This window comes from Aedes albopictus, chromosome 2 (genome assembly GCF_035046485.1).
Source record: "Aedes albopictus strain Foshan chromosome 2, AalbF5, whole genome shotgun sequence".
In the NCBI taxonomy this organism is placed as follows: domain Eukaryota; kingdom Metazoa; phylum Arthropoda; class Insecta; order Diptera; family Culicidae; genus Aedes; species Aedes albopictus.
In genome coordinates, this window is record NC_085137.1 from 173,732,257 (window position 1) to 173,747,676 (window position 15,420).

Consider the following 15,420-nt stretch of genomic DNA (forward strand, 5'->3'; position numbering starts at 1 on the left):
TAACACATTTTGCCATTGAAACATTCTGTTTTAATGGTAAAATTTGTCATTCTTTTGCCATTAAGCTCTACCCGGGATGGGAGCACAATGGGTTTTCAAGGGGTTTCAGAGGGTTTTAAGGGCGATCCAAGGGCGGCAGGGTAAATCTATTGGATCACAATCGGTTTCAAGAGTATCGCAGGTGGTCTTAGGGTCTCAGGGGGCTTCAGGGACGTTCCAGGGGCATTCTAGTGGACCACAATGAATTTCAAGGTTGTTCCAGGAATGTCTCAAGGGGTTTCAGGTAGTTTCTCATGAGTTACAGGGGATTTAGGGGATTTTTTGGTCTTTTTGGTGGTTTCAAGTGCGTTCCATAAAGTCTCAATGGTTTTTCAGAAAGTGTTTAATTTTGTTTTATGAAGCTTCAGGGGTTTTTAGGGGCGTTTCAGGAGCTCGCAAGGAGTTCTTGGGGTTTCCCAGTTACTCACAAGTGGTTGCAGGGGGTTTCTTGGAGTGTTCCAGGGGTATTTCAGAGAGCCTTAGGGGATCTCAGGAGGAGGCTTAGAAGGGTTTCCTGTGGTATTTTACCTCCCATCAAATACCCACACAAACATCCCTTAAATCACAACGAACTTCGTCCTTTTAATCTCCTATAAGATTCTTCGAACCCCTTTTAAACTAGGCTCAAATTTTCCAGAATCAAAACAGGTTCTGGAAAACTAATCTCTTTTATTCGAAGCACTTACTTAATTCATGCACAAAAGTCCCTCTTTGTATGCGGTGTTTAAATACATGTACATTTCCAATTAATGCATGGTTTGTGCCCGTCGTCTTTCCTCAGCTGGTATAGTTTAGAATTAGGGATGAGTTTTAATGAGTTCGTTCCATATTATCAAAACAATTTGTTGTACATGATATTAACAACCAATCTATATTTCTCGTGCTTGTACCTAAGAAATATTGAAAGGTTCGTCACGTCAAGTTCCCCCTGTAACTCACACGCCACAGAAGAATCACAACAACGCAGCTTTTGGTTGTGCTGAAGTTACTGTAACTTATTTCAAACAAATAAATACTTACTTGCTAGATGTAGGACACAATGACTACTGCACAACCAAAACCTGGGCTGCCGTGACTCTTCTGTGACATGTATGTAACTTGATTCGACTCAAGTTACAGACTCACTTTTTGTCAGAAATAAATATTTTTTCTTTTACAAAACGATTTGAATGGTTCGTCATCTTTGGAGTCGATTTGTGTAATATTTTAGTCAAAATGAAAACAAGTGTTTTGATTGAAATATAAGTTGTGATATATATTACTTATCAAAGTTCATCCAGATTATGTGGTTTTTTCCTCACTCACTAGCAAACGTCCTTCCCGTGATACTTAGTCATTACACGTCATAATCATATTCCAATTCCTTCCATTCCTCGAGGACCGTTAAAGCATGACCGGCTTCGTTATTGACTTATTAAAGTTTGGAATGCTCTAAGATACACTTTGTGTTATTAGCCAATCACGGTTTAGCCACTTAAGAATAATTGTCATACTGATTGATTATTTAAAATTACATTTTACGGCTCATTTTATGTAGCAGTTGTTTTTTTTTTGTGAATGCTCTATTTCTCACCTATGTCTTTTTTTTTATCTTAACGCCCATTTTAAAGAAATTTTTATCAAAAAAATGGTGTTTTGTAGGAACCAGAGAAACTACGAGGTAGTAGAATCTAAGATTTATATCGAGATAATTTCACTTTCTCAATGCGCCCACTTATATCCAAAGAACCATCACCGGAGGGCATGAAAACCAGTCATCATAATAAGCAAACAAACAAAATCGTTTAACCTATTTTCAGGATCATCATACAGGATGTAACCCGACCATGATGAGAAAAGTTTCGCCAGGCAGTATCATAATTGTGTGACAAAGTTAATAAACGACGTAGTGTCAAGACAACAACGGTTCACTCAGCAATGACAGTGAAAAATTATCTCTTGAAATAAATGTGATTCCTTGAGTGCGGGGATGAAACAAGTGCCATCATGTAGTGTGGGATGAAACAAGTGCAAAGGAAGAACTGATCCTATCAGAAGAAATTCAAATCGAAGCGGAAAGTTTTTTCGCCAACCGCCATTATATCGAGTACCGGCTTTCGTGTATCAGTTACAGCGTTCCATATGAGTTCTTTGTGGGGATAACCTCGTTCCAGTCACTGAGCTGCTGACACTGCTGAGCGGAGAAAAAAAGTTCAGCAGCAAATATTTGCAGGAGTACTTTCTCCGCGTACTTTTCCCACACAGCACTGCAGGGAAATTACTTTGCACTGTAGAGGGTATCAACGGCAGCACAAAAAAATGGCAAACCAAACCAATCAATCATTGAAAAGTAATAACCCATCACCGGCAACGTCGACGGCTTCGCCATCGTCGTCGTTAATCCCTGCTGCTGGCACGGGCTACGCCATCACTCCAACCGCCAGCAGCCCCATGGGTGGTGGTTACGGTATTGGCGGCGTATCGGGCAGCGATACAGCTGGCCCAAAGCCAACATCGGTTGCAGCAAGACCCGCATCGCTACCAACAACGGGGAGACCACCCCCGCTGGGACGCACCTCCAGGAGTGCAACGCGTGCAGCCTCCGGAACCGGTGGTGGTGGTGCTGGCGTAGGCGGAGCAGGTTTTCCCTCGCAGCTCGCCGGTATGCGGGTGTTCAAGAAGTGCAAAAGTGCCACGTTCCAGATCGATGGTCACACGTACACTATAGGTGAGTTGATACGGGGGGGTTTTGAATTTGTGTAAAAAAGTGCTGTTATATTGGCTATTGCGGTGGTTGGAAATGGTTATACAGTACAGGTTTTCTATGGCTCACCATGCGGTTCATACAGACGGGGATGAACTTGGTTTTAGCATAGATTGACTGCTATAATTCTGATCCTGTACAAAACTGGATCCAAGAGCTTTGAAAGATCGCCATCCGGGGTGAATGCGTCCTACATACATACATTTATTTTCTTAACATCACATTAAGGATACGACATAATCAACAATAGTACGTCACAACATTTACTGAGTTTGTGGCCGCCTCTCTCCACCTCAGCCACGGCCAATGCCCGCTAAGTCACGCTCCAAATGGTCCGCCCATCATGCTCTCTTCGCTCCATGCCTTCTTGTGCTAACCGGATCAGAAGTAAACACCAACTTTCCAGAGTTGTTATCCAGTATTCTTGCAACATGCCCTGCCCACTCTATCTGGGTTGCTGGGTTCGCCGTAAAATGCAGCGAGCTTTTGGTTCATCCTTCTCCGCCACACACCGTTCTCCTGCACACCGCCGAAGATCGGCCTTAGCACGCGTCGCTCGAAAACTCCAGGTGCTTGCAGATCCTCCTCGAGCATGTTTCGTGTCCGTAGAGGACCACCGGTCTTATTAGCGTTTTATACATGGTGCATTTGGTGCGCAGGTGAATCTTTTCAGACCGCAGCTTCTTCTGGAGCCCGTAGCAGGTAGGCACGATTTCCACTGATGACGCGCCTTCAAATTTCACGACTGCAATTTTTGTCAATCTCCAGTAAGGATCCGATTTAGACGGATTTCTCCACTACATTGAAAGTATCCCCTACTATCGGCACGGTGCCCCCACAGACCGTTATTATAAAATAAAAATGTCCATCAAAACTAAGTTCAGGAATCGAATCCTGATACCCTTCTGCACCTCTGGGCAAATTTTTAAAATAATCCCTAAGAGGAATCTCGAGAAATCTCGATTTGATGTTTTATACTAAGAAATTTCAAAGAAATCCCTGTTCAGATTGAACAATATCGCTTAGGTACCTACAAAAAATGTCCTCAAAGTATTCAAAGTTGTTTCAAACCAGTATATATTTATCAACGCTACTTTATTTATGCATATTTACTACTCACCCAACTAAACCCAACCCAACTAAATTGACTAAACTGACGTAAGTATGTTTTTCTAAGCTATGCATCGGTTTTAACGTAAGCATTAAAGAAGCGATTTTTCCGCATTGTTTTATGAACGTATTACACATCCCAGTGATATGCATTAAAATTATCCCTAATTCTACAACATGTTAACTATATTACGAGGAACCAACCCTCCGAAGACCACAAAGCGATCTAAGACATGTGGAAAAAGTTATTGACTGACAACCGAATAACATGGGAATAACAATAAACAATAAAATCTCATCATTTTATCGATCGGGTATAGCTTAATATCTTTTTTCCACGAAATTCGCATGGCTTTGCGGTCTTCGGTGGTCTAAATCGTGAAGTTTTCTACACAAATCACTCATCGAATTACTTTTAGGGACCAATGGGTGACCCCAAGCGATTTTTCTTTGAAGAAGTAAATTTTCCCCATAGTAAATCGTATGAAAAACTAAGAATGGCGGGCGCTAACATACAGTTTTCTCGATCGACCTGAAATTTTGCACAGTTGATATGGGACCAACATGGCACTCAAAACGTATACGAGAACTAGAGTTTTTGCATTTTATATATTTTCCCATATAAACCGTGTCCCAAGTTATTACATATACGTCGTAATTTCCTGTTCTTCCAAAATTGGTGTACTATTAGATTTTAATTTAACACACATTTCAGGCCAAACATTTCAATAGGTCCTATCTGCATTTGAGAGGCTCTCTTTGTTCACTTTCTTTTTCAATTATTGCAATGAAATGGTACACTTTTCAACTATTTTTGCAGCACAAATAAAAAGATGATTGTTTTAACCATCGTTCAATGCAAGGAGACAATCATAATACAAATAAACAGCTGAGATATTAACGAAAGAAAGGGAAACCAAAGAGAGCATCTCTTCTGCAGATAGGACCTTTAGACATGTTTGGCCTAATTTGTCAGTGATTTTCTAGTGTTCATTTGTAGCACTTTTCATTCAGAAAATGTTCAAAATTCTAGGCACAGCAAATCAAAGATAATCGTACACATCGTAGTTGCACAGAGAACCAATGAATGTAAGGCTTGGGACTAGCTAACCATTCTTAATGTGCACAATTCGAGAGTTCAACATTTGAAAGTCAATAACGGCGCTGGCCACGTCCTTACGGTCATCGGATCGATAATGTGGCAATACCCGCCCCATATAGGAGCGATGCATTTACAGCAAGGAACAATACAATACTAATCACTGAGCGCCCTGTTTAAAATGCTAAACAATATCGAAAAAAAAGTATAAATTTGTTTTCGACTATTGTGGCTGAAAACGTTGTTCATTTTTAGAAAACTGCCTTCTAAGGCCTGCTTCAGTTTTTCTAACCCTAACGTTGGTAATCAAAAGCATACACAACAATACATGTTTTTTTTTGCAGTTTTTTTGTTATTCTGACTTTTGTACACTGCCAAATGTTTGGTAAGTCAGTTTAATCAGTTAATTGAGTTGGGTGAGTAGTAAATATGCATAATTGAAGTAACATTATTCAATATATACGAGTTTGAAACAACTTCGAACACTTTGGGGACATTTTTGTAGGTATTTAAGCGATGAAGTGCTTAGTGTGCCATGACGAAAAACAGATGTGAAAATTTTACGCTCCGTTTTTTTCAATCCGTCAAGTGAAATTTGGAAAATAATTTTCATGTGAACTTTCAAGTGCTTTTATTGAATTACTTTGGACAACCATATCGTCTATATCGGCGCTATCCATCGTCTGTAGCGAACCCAAGAATTTGTGTCGGCGGAAACGGTGTACGGGAATAGTTGCTTTGGATAAGAGTAACAGGGAAGGATCGCCATTTTCTTCAAGTTCGGTAAGCTCGTTTCATGCTTTTTCAATGTTATAGCCGTACAGTTTAAATCCGGAGTTTCGAGCCGAAAATCGTTCGTTTTTTCGTTGTGCGTCGGACATTTGTGGTGGATGTGGTGCGCTGGATAGAGCACCAGATCCGCTGTACAGCGCACTACGCGCGGCATTGGGTTTCACATACGGATTTGCAGAAGAATCGGTTTTCGCGTGTGGACTTCAGGTTTCAACCGCGACGACATTTTTTTGTAAATTTTAGTTTCTCCAACTGTAGAGCTCTACCGTGTGGATTGATTGGCCTATAAATTTAGTTATAGTGAATCTTGATTATTGTAACGTAAATAAGTATTCCCTGAATGCGACGCGTGTGTGGGGGCGGTTTCGAGGGAAATTTTTCGCGAGTGCATTGTTGATAGCAAAACAAGAATCGGTATGGTGGTTGTAGCAATTTGTTTACCAAGACAAAAATCCCTAACACATCTTCCCTTCCCATTTCCGAACTCCTAGTGATTTCTCGTAGTAACGCAGAGAATTCCTCGGTTATTGGCCTAAGCGAGATTCACGTCATCATTTCCTTCCCTATCCTCAATTGACCTGCATTCGGACGCGGCCGGCGCTGGTATTGCTTATTGAAAAGTATTGGGATGTCAGCATTTACACAATGAGGATAAGGCTAGTCCCAAGCATCATCTGTTGGTTCTTTGTGTAAATGCAGATGTCCTTGCAATAACAGAGGAGCAACCGCGGGCGGTCAATCATGCTCATGCTCATGCTCATGCTCATGCTCATGCTCATGCTCATGCTCATGCTCATTTTTGTAGGTATTTAAGTGATATTGTTCAATCTGATCATGGATTTCCTTGAAATTTCTTAGTACAAAACATCAAATCGAGATTTCTCGAGATTCCTGCTAGGGATTATTTTAAAATTTGCCCAGAGGTGCAGAATGGTATCAGGTTTCGATCCCTGAACTTAGTTTTGATGGACATTTTTATTTTATAATAACGGTCTGTGGGGTCATTACTACGTCGGATCCGGTCGTGTTCGGTTCCGCATGTACTTTGTTTTTGAGGCATTCACCACCAGTCCGACCTTTGCTGCTTCGCGTTTCAGGCGGGTGTATAGCTCTGCCACCGTTGCAAATGTTCTGGCAATAATGTGCATGTCGTCCGCAAAGCACACAAATGGACCGAATTTTGTGAAAATCGTTCCCCGGCTGTTGAGCCTGGCCCGTCGCATCACACCTTCCAGAGCGATGTTGAAGAGTAGGCATGAGAGTCCGTCACCTTGTCGCAGTACTCGGCGAGATTCGAATCAACTGGATAGTGCATCCAAAGGCCTTACGCAGATTTGCACACCATCCATCGCCGCTTTCATCAGTCTAGTCAGCTTCCCAGGAAAGCCGTTTTCATCCACGATACAGCTCTATGCGGTTGTATGCCGCTTTGAAGTTGATGAACAGAGGTGATGCGTTGGTTGGGACCTGGTATGCACAAAATTTCAAGGGGATTTGCTTTACGATGAAGATCTGGTTGTCGATCGGCCGTCGATGAAGCCAGATTGATAACTTCCCACGAACTGGTTCATTTTAAGTGCCGCAACATAATCTGGGATAGTACTCTGTAGGCAGTATTCAAAATGCTGTTCGCTCTGATGTTCTCACATTCCAAAACCTTCCTTGTGAATGGGGCAGATTACCCCTTCCTTCCACTCCTCCGGTAGCTGTACGGTTTCCCAGATCCCGACTATCAGCCGGTGCAGATAGGTGGCCAACTTTTCTGGGCCCATCTTGATGAGTTCAGCTACGATACCATCCTTATCAGCTGCATTGTTGGTTTTGAGCTAATGAATGGCATCCTTGATCTCCCTCAGCGTGGGAGTTGATTCATTTTCTTCCTCTGCTGCATTGGCGTAGTCGTTCCCTCCGGTGCCATGGTCTCCGTGCCTACGATCTCCACGCCATTCAGGTGCTCGTCGAAGTTCTGCTTCCGCCTTTCGATCACTTCACGTTTGTCCGTCAAGAGGCTTCCATCCTTATCCCTGCATATTTCGGCTCGCGGTACGAAGCCTTCTGAGCTTCTGATAGAGCTTTCGTATTTTTCGCACTCCGCTTCTTCCAGACGGAGCTTTTTTTCTGAAACAGGCGGGTCTGTTGTTTCCGCTTCTGTTTGTAACGTTCCACGTTCTGTCGGTTCCCTTGCTGCAGCATTACCGCTCGAGCTGCGTTCTTCTCCTTTAAAACCGTTCTGCACTCTTCGTCGAACCATTCGTTCCGTCGATTCCGTTCCACGTACCCGATGGTGCTCTCGGCTGCGTCGTTGATGGCTGCTTTCACTGTACTCCAGCAGTCCTCTAGAGGGGCCTCATCGAGCTCGTCCTCGTCTGGCAACGCGGCCTCGAGATTCTGCGCGTATGCTGAGGCGACATCCGGTTGCTTCAGTCGCTCTAGGTTGTACCGTGGCGGTCGCCGGTACCGTACATTGTTGATGACGGAAAGTTTTGGGCGCAGAGTTCGCCACGATAGTCCTTACGTCGATGATGCCATCCGTCAATCAGAAAGAAATCGATTTGCGCTTCCATCTGCTTTGGTGATCTCTAGGTCAACGATAAGGGAAGCTGCGTTGGAAAAAGCTGCTTTATATGGCCATATTTTTTGAGGCAGCGAAATCAATGAGTCATAGCCCGTATTCGTTTTTCAGATGGTGGGTTTTTCAATCGGCGGTCTGAATTCCTCCTCCTGGCCTACCTGAGCGTTTAGGTCACCCATGATGGTCTGTATTGCGCGAATTAGCCAGCTTTTACCGTGGATAATGTGGTGTCATGAGCAGTGGTATCATCGGTGTTACTCCAAGGTATTCACTGAGTAATCAGCTCTTGAGATTAAAAAAATGAAATAAAAATGTTTAGCTCTTAGTATGAGCGGCCTCGCAAATGTATGAAAAACAACCCATGTCAAATCTATCTAATATTAAATTTAAAGTTTTCTTCAAGCATTTCGTTTTACAGGAATTCATTCAGTTATGTATTTCACTCATTATTTTTCCCAAATGTCTCAAACGGATATTTTGTAAAATTTTGCATGAATTGCTTCAGAAATAATTTTATGATTCTTTTACACAAATCCTTTGGTGATTCCTTCAAAAGTTATTTGAGAGTTCGCTTCAGAAAATAATCTTAGGTTCCATTGAAAAATCGTGAATGAATGTCTTCAGAAATTTATCATAAATTCTACATGTATTTCGGCAGAAATTCGCCTACCGATTCCTTAAGAAAATCTTCCAAGGATTTTTTTAGTAAATACTGCCATAAATGTCTGCGGAGATACTGTGAGAAATCCTTCAGGACTTCTTAGATTCATTGTTTCAGAGTTTCTTGGTTTTCCCTTTTTTTTTAGTTTTCAAACCTAGAAACTTTTTTTTTGTTTCTTTTTTTAACCTTTGCTGAATTCGTTATTGCTCCATAGATTTCTTTAGAAAATCTTCCAGTAATTTCTTTCTGGAAGTCTTTCACGGATTTAATATGAAAGTTCTTTAGAATATCTTCCATGGATTGCTTCCGATTAGAGGTCGTCCATAAATGACGTAGCATTTTTTTGACGATTTTTGACACCCCCTTCCCCCTCGCAGCCTATTTTCCCATTCCTAATATATGGCTCGTAGCATAGCCCGAAACCTCCTCCCACCTCAAATGTTACGTAATTTATGGACGACCCCTTATCCTTTTGAATTTCGTTAGAGCATCATTCTTCTCAAAAAGCTCCCATGAGTTTCCTGGAAAATAATCTTCCGAAGATTTTTCGCAGAAATCCGAACAAGAGATCATTTGGGAAATCAACAACAGATTCCTTCAGAAATGCTTTCAGCGATTCTTTGAGAAAATCAGAAGTTTCACCAAGCATTTCTTTCAAAATCTTCCACCGAGATTTAGATTTTTTTCACGTTTCCCTGCAGATTCCTTTAAAAAATCCTAATGAGATTCCTCCATAAACTAATTCAAGAATTACTAGTCCAGGGAAATCTTCAATGGATTGCTTCAGAAATTACTACTTGAATTTGGTTTTAGAATCTACAAAGATTTCCTTCAGAAACTGCTCCGGCGGTTTTTATGGTAGATTTCTTTGAGATTCTGAAGAAACCCGCCATTTGGCCGAAAGGGTCATTTGGTCGAATGCCATTTGGTCGAATGCCGTTTGGCCTAAACATTTATTATGGAGAAGAGTGTTGAATTGGCATTTAAGTTAAAATACACGTTAATATAAACAAAAAAAATATGGAGAACAGCCTATGTTTCAAAAAAAGGAAACATCTTGGATATTGGCATCCTTGGATGTCAAAACTATAAATAATAGCCTATGATTGAAAGAAGGAAATATTTCTGATGATTTTATTAGTAGTAAGAATGTCAAAAACATCCTCTGAATTGCTTTGATCATTATTCCTTCAAACGGATTTCGGCCAAATGGTCTGACACCGAAGAAACTATGTACAACAAGAACTACTTAAGATACTCTTATAGTTATTTGTTATAAACATCATGGAGATTTCTCCAGGTATTCCTTCAGATTTTTTAACGATACTTTCATTAATTCTTCCTGTGGTTCTTTCAGAAAATTTTCCAATGATTTTTCAGATTTTTTTTTCCTGTATTGCCTCAGGAACCCTAGCAGATATTTGTTCAACAACTACTGCAGGGATTCTATTGAAAGCTATGAAGCCGTATGAATGTATCCAGGATTTATCTAAAAAATCCTGCAGGAGTTCCTCCAGAGATTCATGCATTATTTCTTTCAATGATTCAGGCAAGAATTTCTCCAGAGATTCCTGCAGGAATTCAAACAGAGATTTTTTTCAGGATTTCCTCCAGATATTCCTCCATGTATTACAATAGCAATTTATTCAATAGTGTTTTTTACAGATTTCTACGAAAATTCTATTCGAAATATCTTATTTTTTTTATGCGATCTATTCCTTTCTCCAGTTAGGTGTTTTAGAAATGTATTCCTACAAGAATTTTCCAGAGAATTTGCCCACAGCCCAGTCAACACACGATCGCATAGGATGTTCGATAGGATGCCAAATTGGAGGCGATATACGCACACTTTACACTTTACATGCGGTCAAATGGAAGCAGGTACGTATATGGCCTCCAATTTAGCATCCTATTCAACATCATATAAGACTTTGTGTTAGCTAAGAGATTTCTACAAGAAAAATTTCAGAAAATACATCAAGAATTATATATAAAGATTTCTCCAGGATTTATTTAATACACTTGCATATTTTTTCTAGAAATTATAAGTTTATCCAGGTCTTTGGACAGAAAATTAAAAAAAAAACTCTTTCTGAGATTCATTTAAGAATTTCCTGGGGATTTGATTATATTTTTATCTCCATAAACTTCTTCAGAACTTTTGGCATTTCGTTAAGAATTTCAGCAAGAGATCTCTTCAAAAATTTCTTCAAGAATACTCCAGAAATTATTCTTATTTTTTTATAAATATTACAGGAATTTCTTCGGAAATTCTTCCCATTGTTTCTCCAAGAGTTCATTAAGACATTTATTCAGTGATTCCTGCAGAAACTACCACAAAACTTTTTTTTAAGAAATTGCTCATGCAGTTTCATCAGAAATATCTCCTGGGATGTATTTAGAGACCTTTGCGAAATTTGGTCAAAGATTTCCCCAGGGAAGTTTTTTCAGAAATTGCATAAACATTACTGAAGAGTTCGTTAAACATTTCAAAGAAATCCCTGGATGATTAACTTAAGAAAACCCTTAAACTCCTGGAGATACTTTTAGAAACCTATTGGAGAAGCTTTTGGAAATTTTCGGGAGGAATTCCTGGACAAAAATTCCTGAACCACTATCAGAAGTTATCTGCCGAACAATCCCCCAATAATTATCTAGGATAATAGTAGAATACTTGAAGAAACGCTTTATGATATGCCTTTAATTATCAGAAAAGATCATGAGAAACTTCTGGAGGACCGCCGCAAGTGATTTAAAGGAAAACATGTTTTAGAAAGTTATCGATTCCTGCGAAAATCCATTAACCTTACACGCTATTGCTGAGTACAGAAAGCGAGATTTTTTCAACGTATTGTACAAAATTCAACAGCACGATCGCTCGAGGGTTAATGAATTTCTGAAGGAATCTCTTAAAAAAATGTCTGCGCAAACCGCAGACACAGGCACTGGTTGAATTCTTGAAAAAATCCTTTAATGAAGGATTTTTTTAAGGAATCCTTGAAAAGAAAACTCCTTGAGATAACTCGAAAGGAATTCTCGGAAAAACCCCTACGCAATTGCAGTAGGAATTTGTACACAAAAATCCCCTATTAAACCCTTGTGAAGTTTCTGAAGGACTTTGTTTGCAACCGTGATAATTGAAGAACTGAAGAAAATAGAAAAGGATGCGTTTTGAAGGAATCTTTGAAATAGTAGTTGGGAGAACTGGAGAACTCTTTGTAGGTATTCATAGAAGAAAAATATTTAAAAAATACTTGAAATGTTCTAAGGAATGGGTACTGTAGTAATTCCTGCATGTGTTTTAGGAAACAATTTGAAAGAATCCTTGTAGGAATTCTTAAGTGGAATTCTTGCTGAAAATATTCTAAGAAATTCTGTGAGAATCTTCTTTCTGTAAACTTTTTGAAAACTTTTGGATAAATACTGAAAGAATCTCCAAATAAATTTCTGGCGGTGACCCTGGAGGTAATCCTGAAGAATTTTCTAGAAATTTTGAGAAGAAACCTTGATAAACAAATACAAATACAAATTTCGTCAAGAATGTCTCTTCCGCGATAACTACAGAAAAAAATTCGTGAAAAACAAAATCCCCAGTTAACCCAATACTTTCGTCCCATTTTACGCTTCTGGCGTAAGAATATTCTCCGACCAAAGCAAAAGTTCCGAAGTAAACGGCGCAAATTACGTTCAAATTAGCAAATGTTTCACCAAACTGCCGCCGCCTTTTTTTCTCGGCAATTGGGTGGATATCTGAGTAAGAACTCCTCCGAGCTCGGTTTTGCTTCTTTTCATCGCGAGGGTGGGCACTTGCAAGCAACGAAGGGATTTTATTTCGGTAGGTTATTTGCATAATTGGACACATCTGTTGCCGCAAGTGCTCTAGAGCCGCAGCAAGTTCAGGCTTTCGATGGAAACGTTTAATGAAATTTGAGTCGCGTGATGACAACTAAATTGATTTAACTTTTCACAACATGAGAAAAAAGTGTTGTAAGGTGGCTGGAGTGTTCTTGAGTCCTTGAATTGAATATGCTTATTAATTTGACATTATCAAAATGCACGTAAGATGTTCTGGGTGCTTTGGAGGAGCAAAGCAAAACCGCTGTAACTTATAATGAAGTTTGTCAAAGTTCGTTAGCTTTACAAGCCGGTGATTGAGGCATGAGTCGGAGTTTAGATTGTGCTTGTTTCGCTGGATGGATTCCTCAGGTCTCGCTTCCATGCCGGTGGGACTGCTTTGGATATACATAGGAATGATGTGTATTCTCTCGTGGTTTATACTTGTTTGGGATCCCATCGAATGAAAGATGGAAGAATGGAGCTCGCAGATTCGCCATGTATAACGAGAAGAGTCAAAATTCAACAACTGTGTGATTGGCATGGCAGGACAGATGTCACAACAGTGAGAGCTGGCCTAATCAAGATTAATGATGTCGCCAATCGGCCTGTCAGCGGAGCGGAGTCACATGATGTAAAATTTGACCTAGCATGTTATTGAGAAGTTTTTTTTTAAATCCTATTTTTCAACGTAGTAAAGCATGACAGAGTAGACGTAAATCATACCTACCCTGCCTGAACATGAATTGAGTTTCGCGCAAATAGAGTAAGCGTAAATTGAGCTTATAGCGTATCAGTGTGTGTGAATAAGTTGAAGTAAGATCTGTTGCGACTTCCGAATGCGGAACTTAAGTCAGTCTTGACTATGTGATGAAGCAATTTCAATAAATGAATCCTTAGATCCCAAAATAAGCACGCATTTTCGTAAAGCCATTTCGTCCGAAGTGCTGCCGTACTCAGTATGAGTTTTATAAAATTCGGCGACATATTTATGATTGACAGTGTATGCTCGTTCTGGTGGTTTGGTGTTTACCTACACTTTGAAAATCTTGGTTCATGTACATGAGAAAACCCCAGCACCACAGTAGAACAGAGGTTTCAAGTTCATGCAACAGTTCCTTGGAAGTCATTACCACCTCAGAGAGCAGCGAGCATAACACTTAGGTATGCAACTCCAGAGTTGAACGTGCAGCATAATGATTACATCACCGATGCCGCGATGTCGCTCGCTACCATCCGCCAGCAGACGGAAGGATGCGACGATGTATGGTATGCAAAACACGTCCACTTGGGAGGGAGTGAAACAAGCAAGGCCACCGGGAATTGAATAAGATTATGATGGAGGTGCTTGGTGCAAGGTAGGCTTCAGCTTCCGGGTGGATTTGTAGGAATATGACTTTGCCGCTACATGAAAGAGCCGACTACTGCAGTAATGGAAGCATCATAGCTACGTAAGACGTGTGATTACTTAATTTTTTTAGTTTAGACCAAAAGAAAGTTACGGAAAGCTTTCCTGTTAATTATAGAAGAATATAGGGTAGAAATTTACTTCGTCATATGCGTCAATTTCCGTCATACAGCCGTGCCTCCCTGGTCACCATATTTTTTGCCAACTCAACATTATCAATAATTCAGAATTTCCGGAAAATCTTTCAAGAAATAAACTATTCTAATAATTTAGGAGTAATTCCATAATTATCAAACTTGTTTTTCCTGAAAACTACAAGAAATGTCACTAAGTCATCTCTTAGAGCATCTCTTCAATCTTACCGTATTATTTTACCAAATAACGGTCACCTTTTGTTTCAGTTTTGCGGAGTTAAATAAAAGTGAACTTAGAATTTTTAACTTTATTGCGACGGTCTCTAAAGAGACTTCACAAATCAAATCATCATGTTACAGATTTTTTTCAGAAAATATTCCATGTGGTCCTCCAGAAGTGTCAAAAAGAACTCTTTTATGAAATCTGGCATGAATTGCTTTATCAATTACTCTATGATTTTTCGCAAAACATTTCAGAGATTGTTTGAAAAATTCGCCCAGGGTTATTTCAAAAATACCTCTGGTTATTTATTCAGAAATTTCTCTAGGAATTCGTTTGGAGAATGTAAGATTCTTTTAGAAAATCTACCAAACGACACAAACGACAGAAAATCTCCCATTCTTTACAAATTTCTCTACGGATTACTTTGAAAAAACTTCCACAGATTTTTTGATCATTCTTTCATGTACCTTTGCTGAAATTCATCCTAGGATTTATTTAAAAATTCTTTGAAAAAAATGTAACAGAAGTTCTGAAAGAAACTCATCAGGGATTCATTCAGGAAATTCTAATGAAATTCAGTCAAAAATGGTTTCTCAAAACCTTCTAGGGCTTCCTTTAGACTTTAAAATTTGCTTCAGACATTTCTTCAAGAACTCCTTGAGAAAATCTTGCACGGATAGCTGTTGAATGGATTATTTTAGATAAATATTGGATAGATTGTTCCAGAACTTCATCTACGAATTTCTTCAGATTATTTTTTTATGGAGTAATCAGAATGTTTTCAAAGCAATCATCTAGAAAATCT

General features: G+C 39.7%; 1 protein-coding gene across 6 annotated transcripts in view; it reads left to right on the top strand.

Annotated features, from left to right (window-relative positions):
- LOC109418311 (dual specificity calcium/calmodulin-dependent 3',5'-cyclic nucleotide phosphodiesterase 1) overlaps nt 1-15,420 on the top strand; it is a 760,467-nt gene that overhangs the window by 99,385 nt on the left and 645,662 nt on the right. For all 6 annotated transcript variants that reach the window (XM_029859413.2, XM_029859409.2, XM_029859414.2 and 3 more), the window contains exon 3: nt 1,839-2,746. In XM_029859413.2, the coding sequence (XP_029715273.2) occupies nt 2,338-2,746 (409 nt within the window). In that variant the 5' untranslated portion in view covers nt 1,839-2,337. The remainder of the gene's footprint in view (nt 1-1,838; nt 2,747-15,420) is intronic.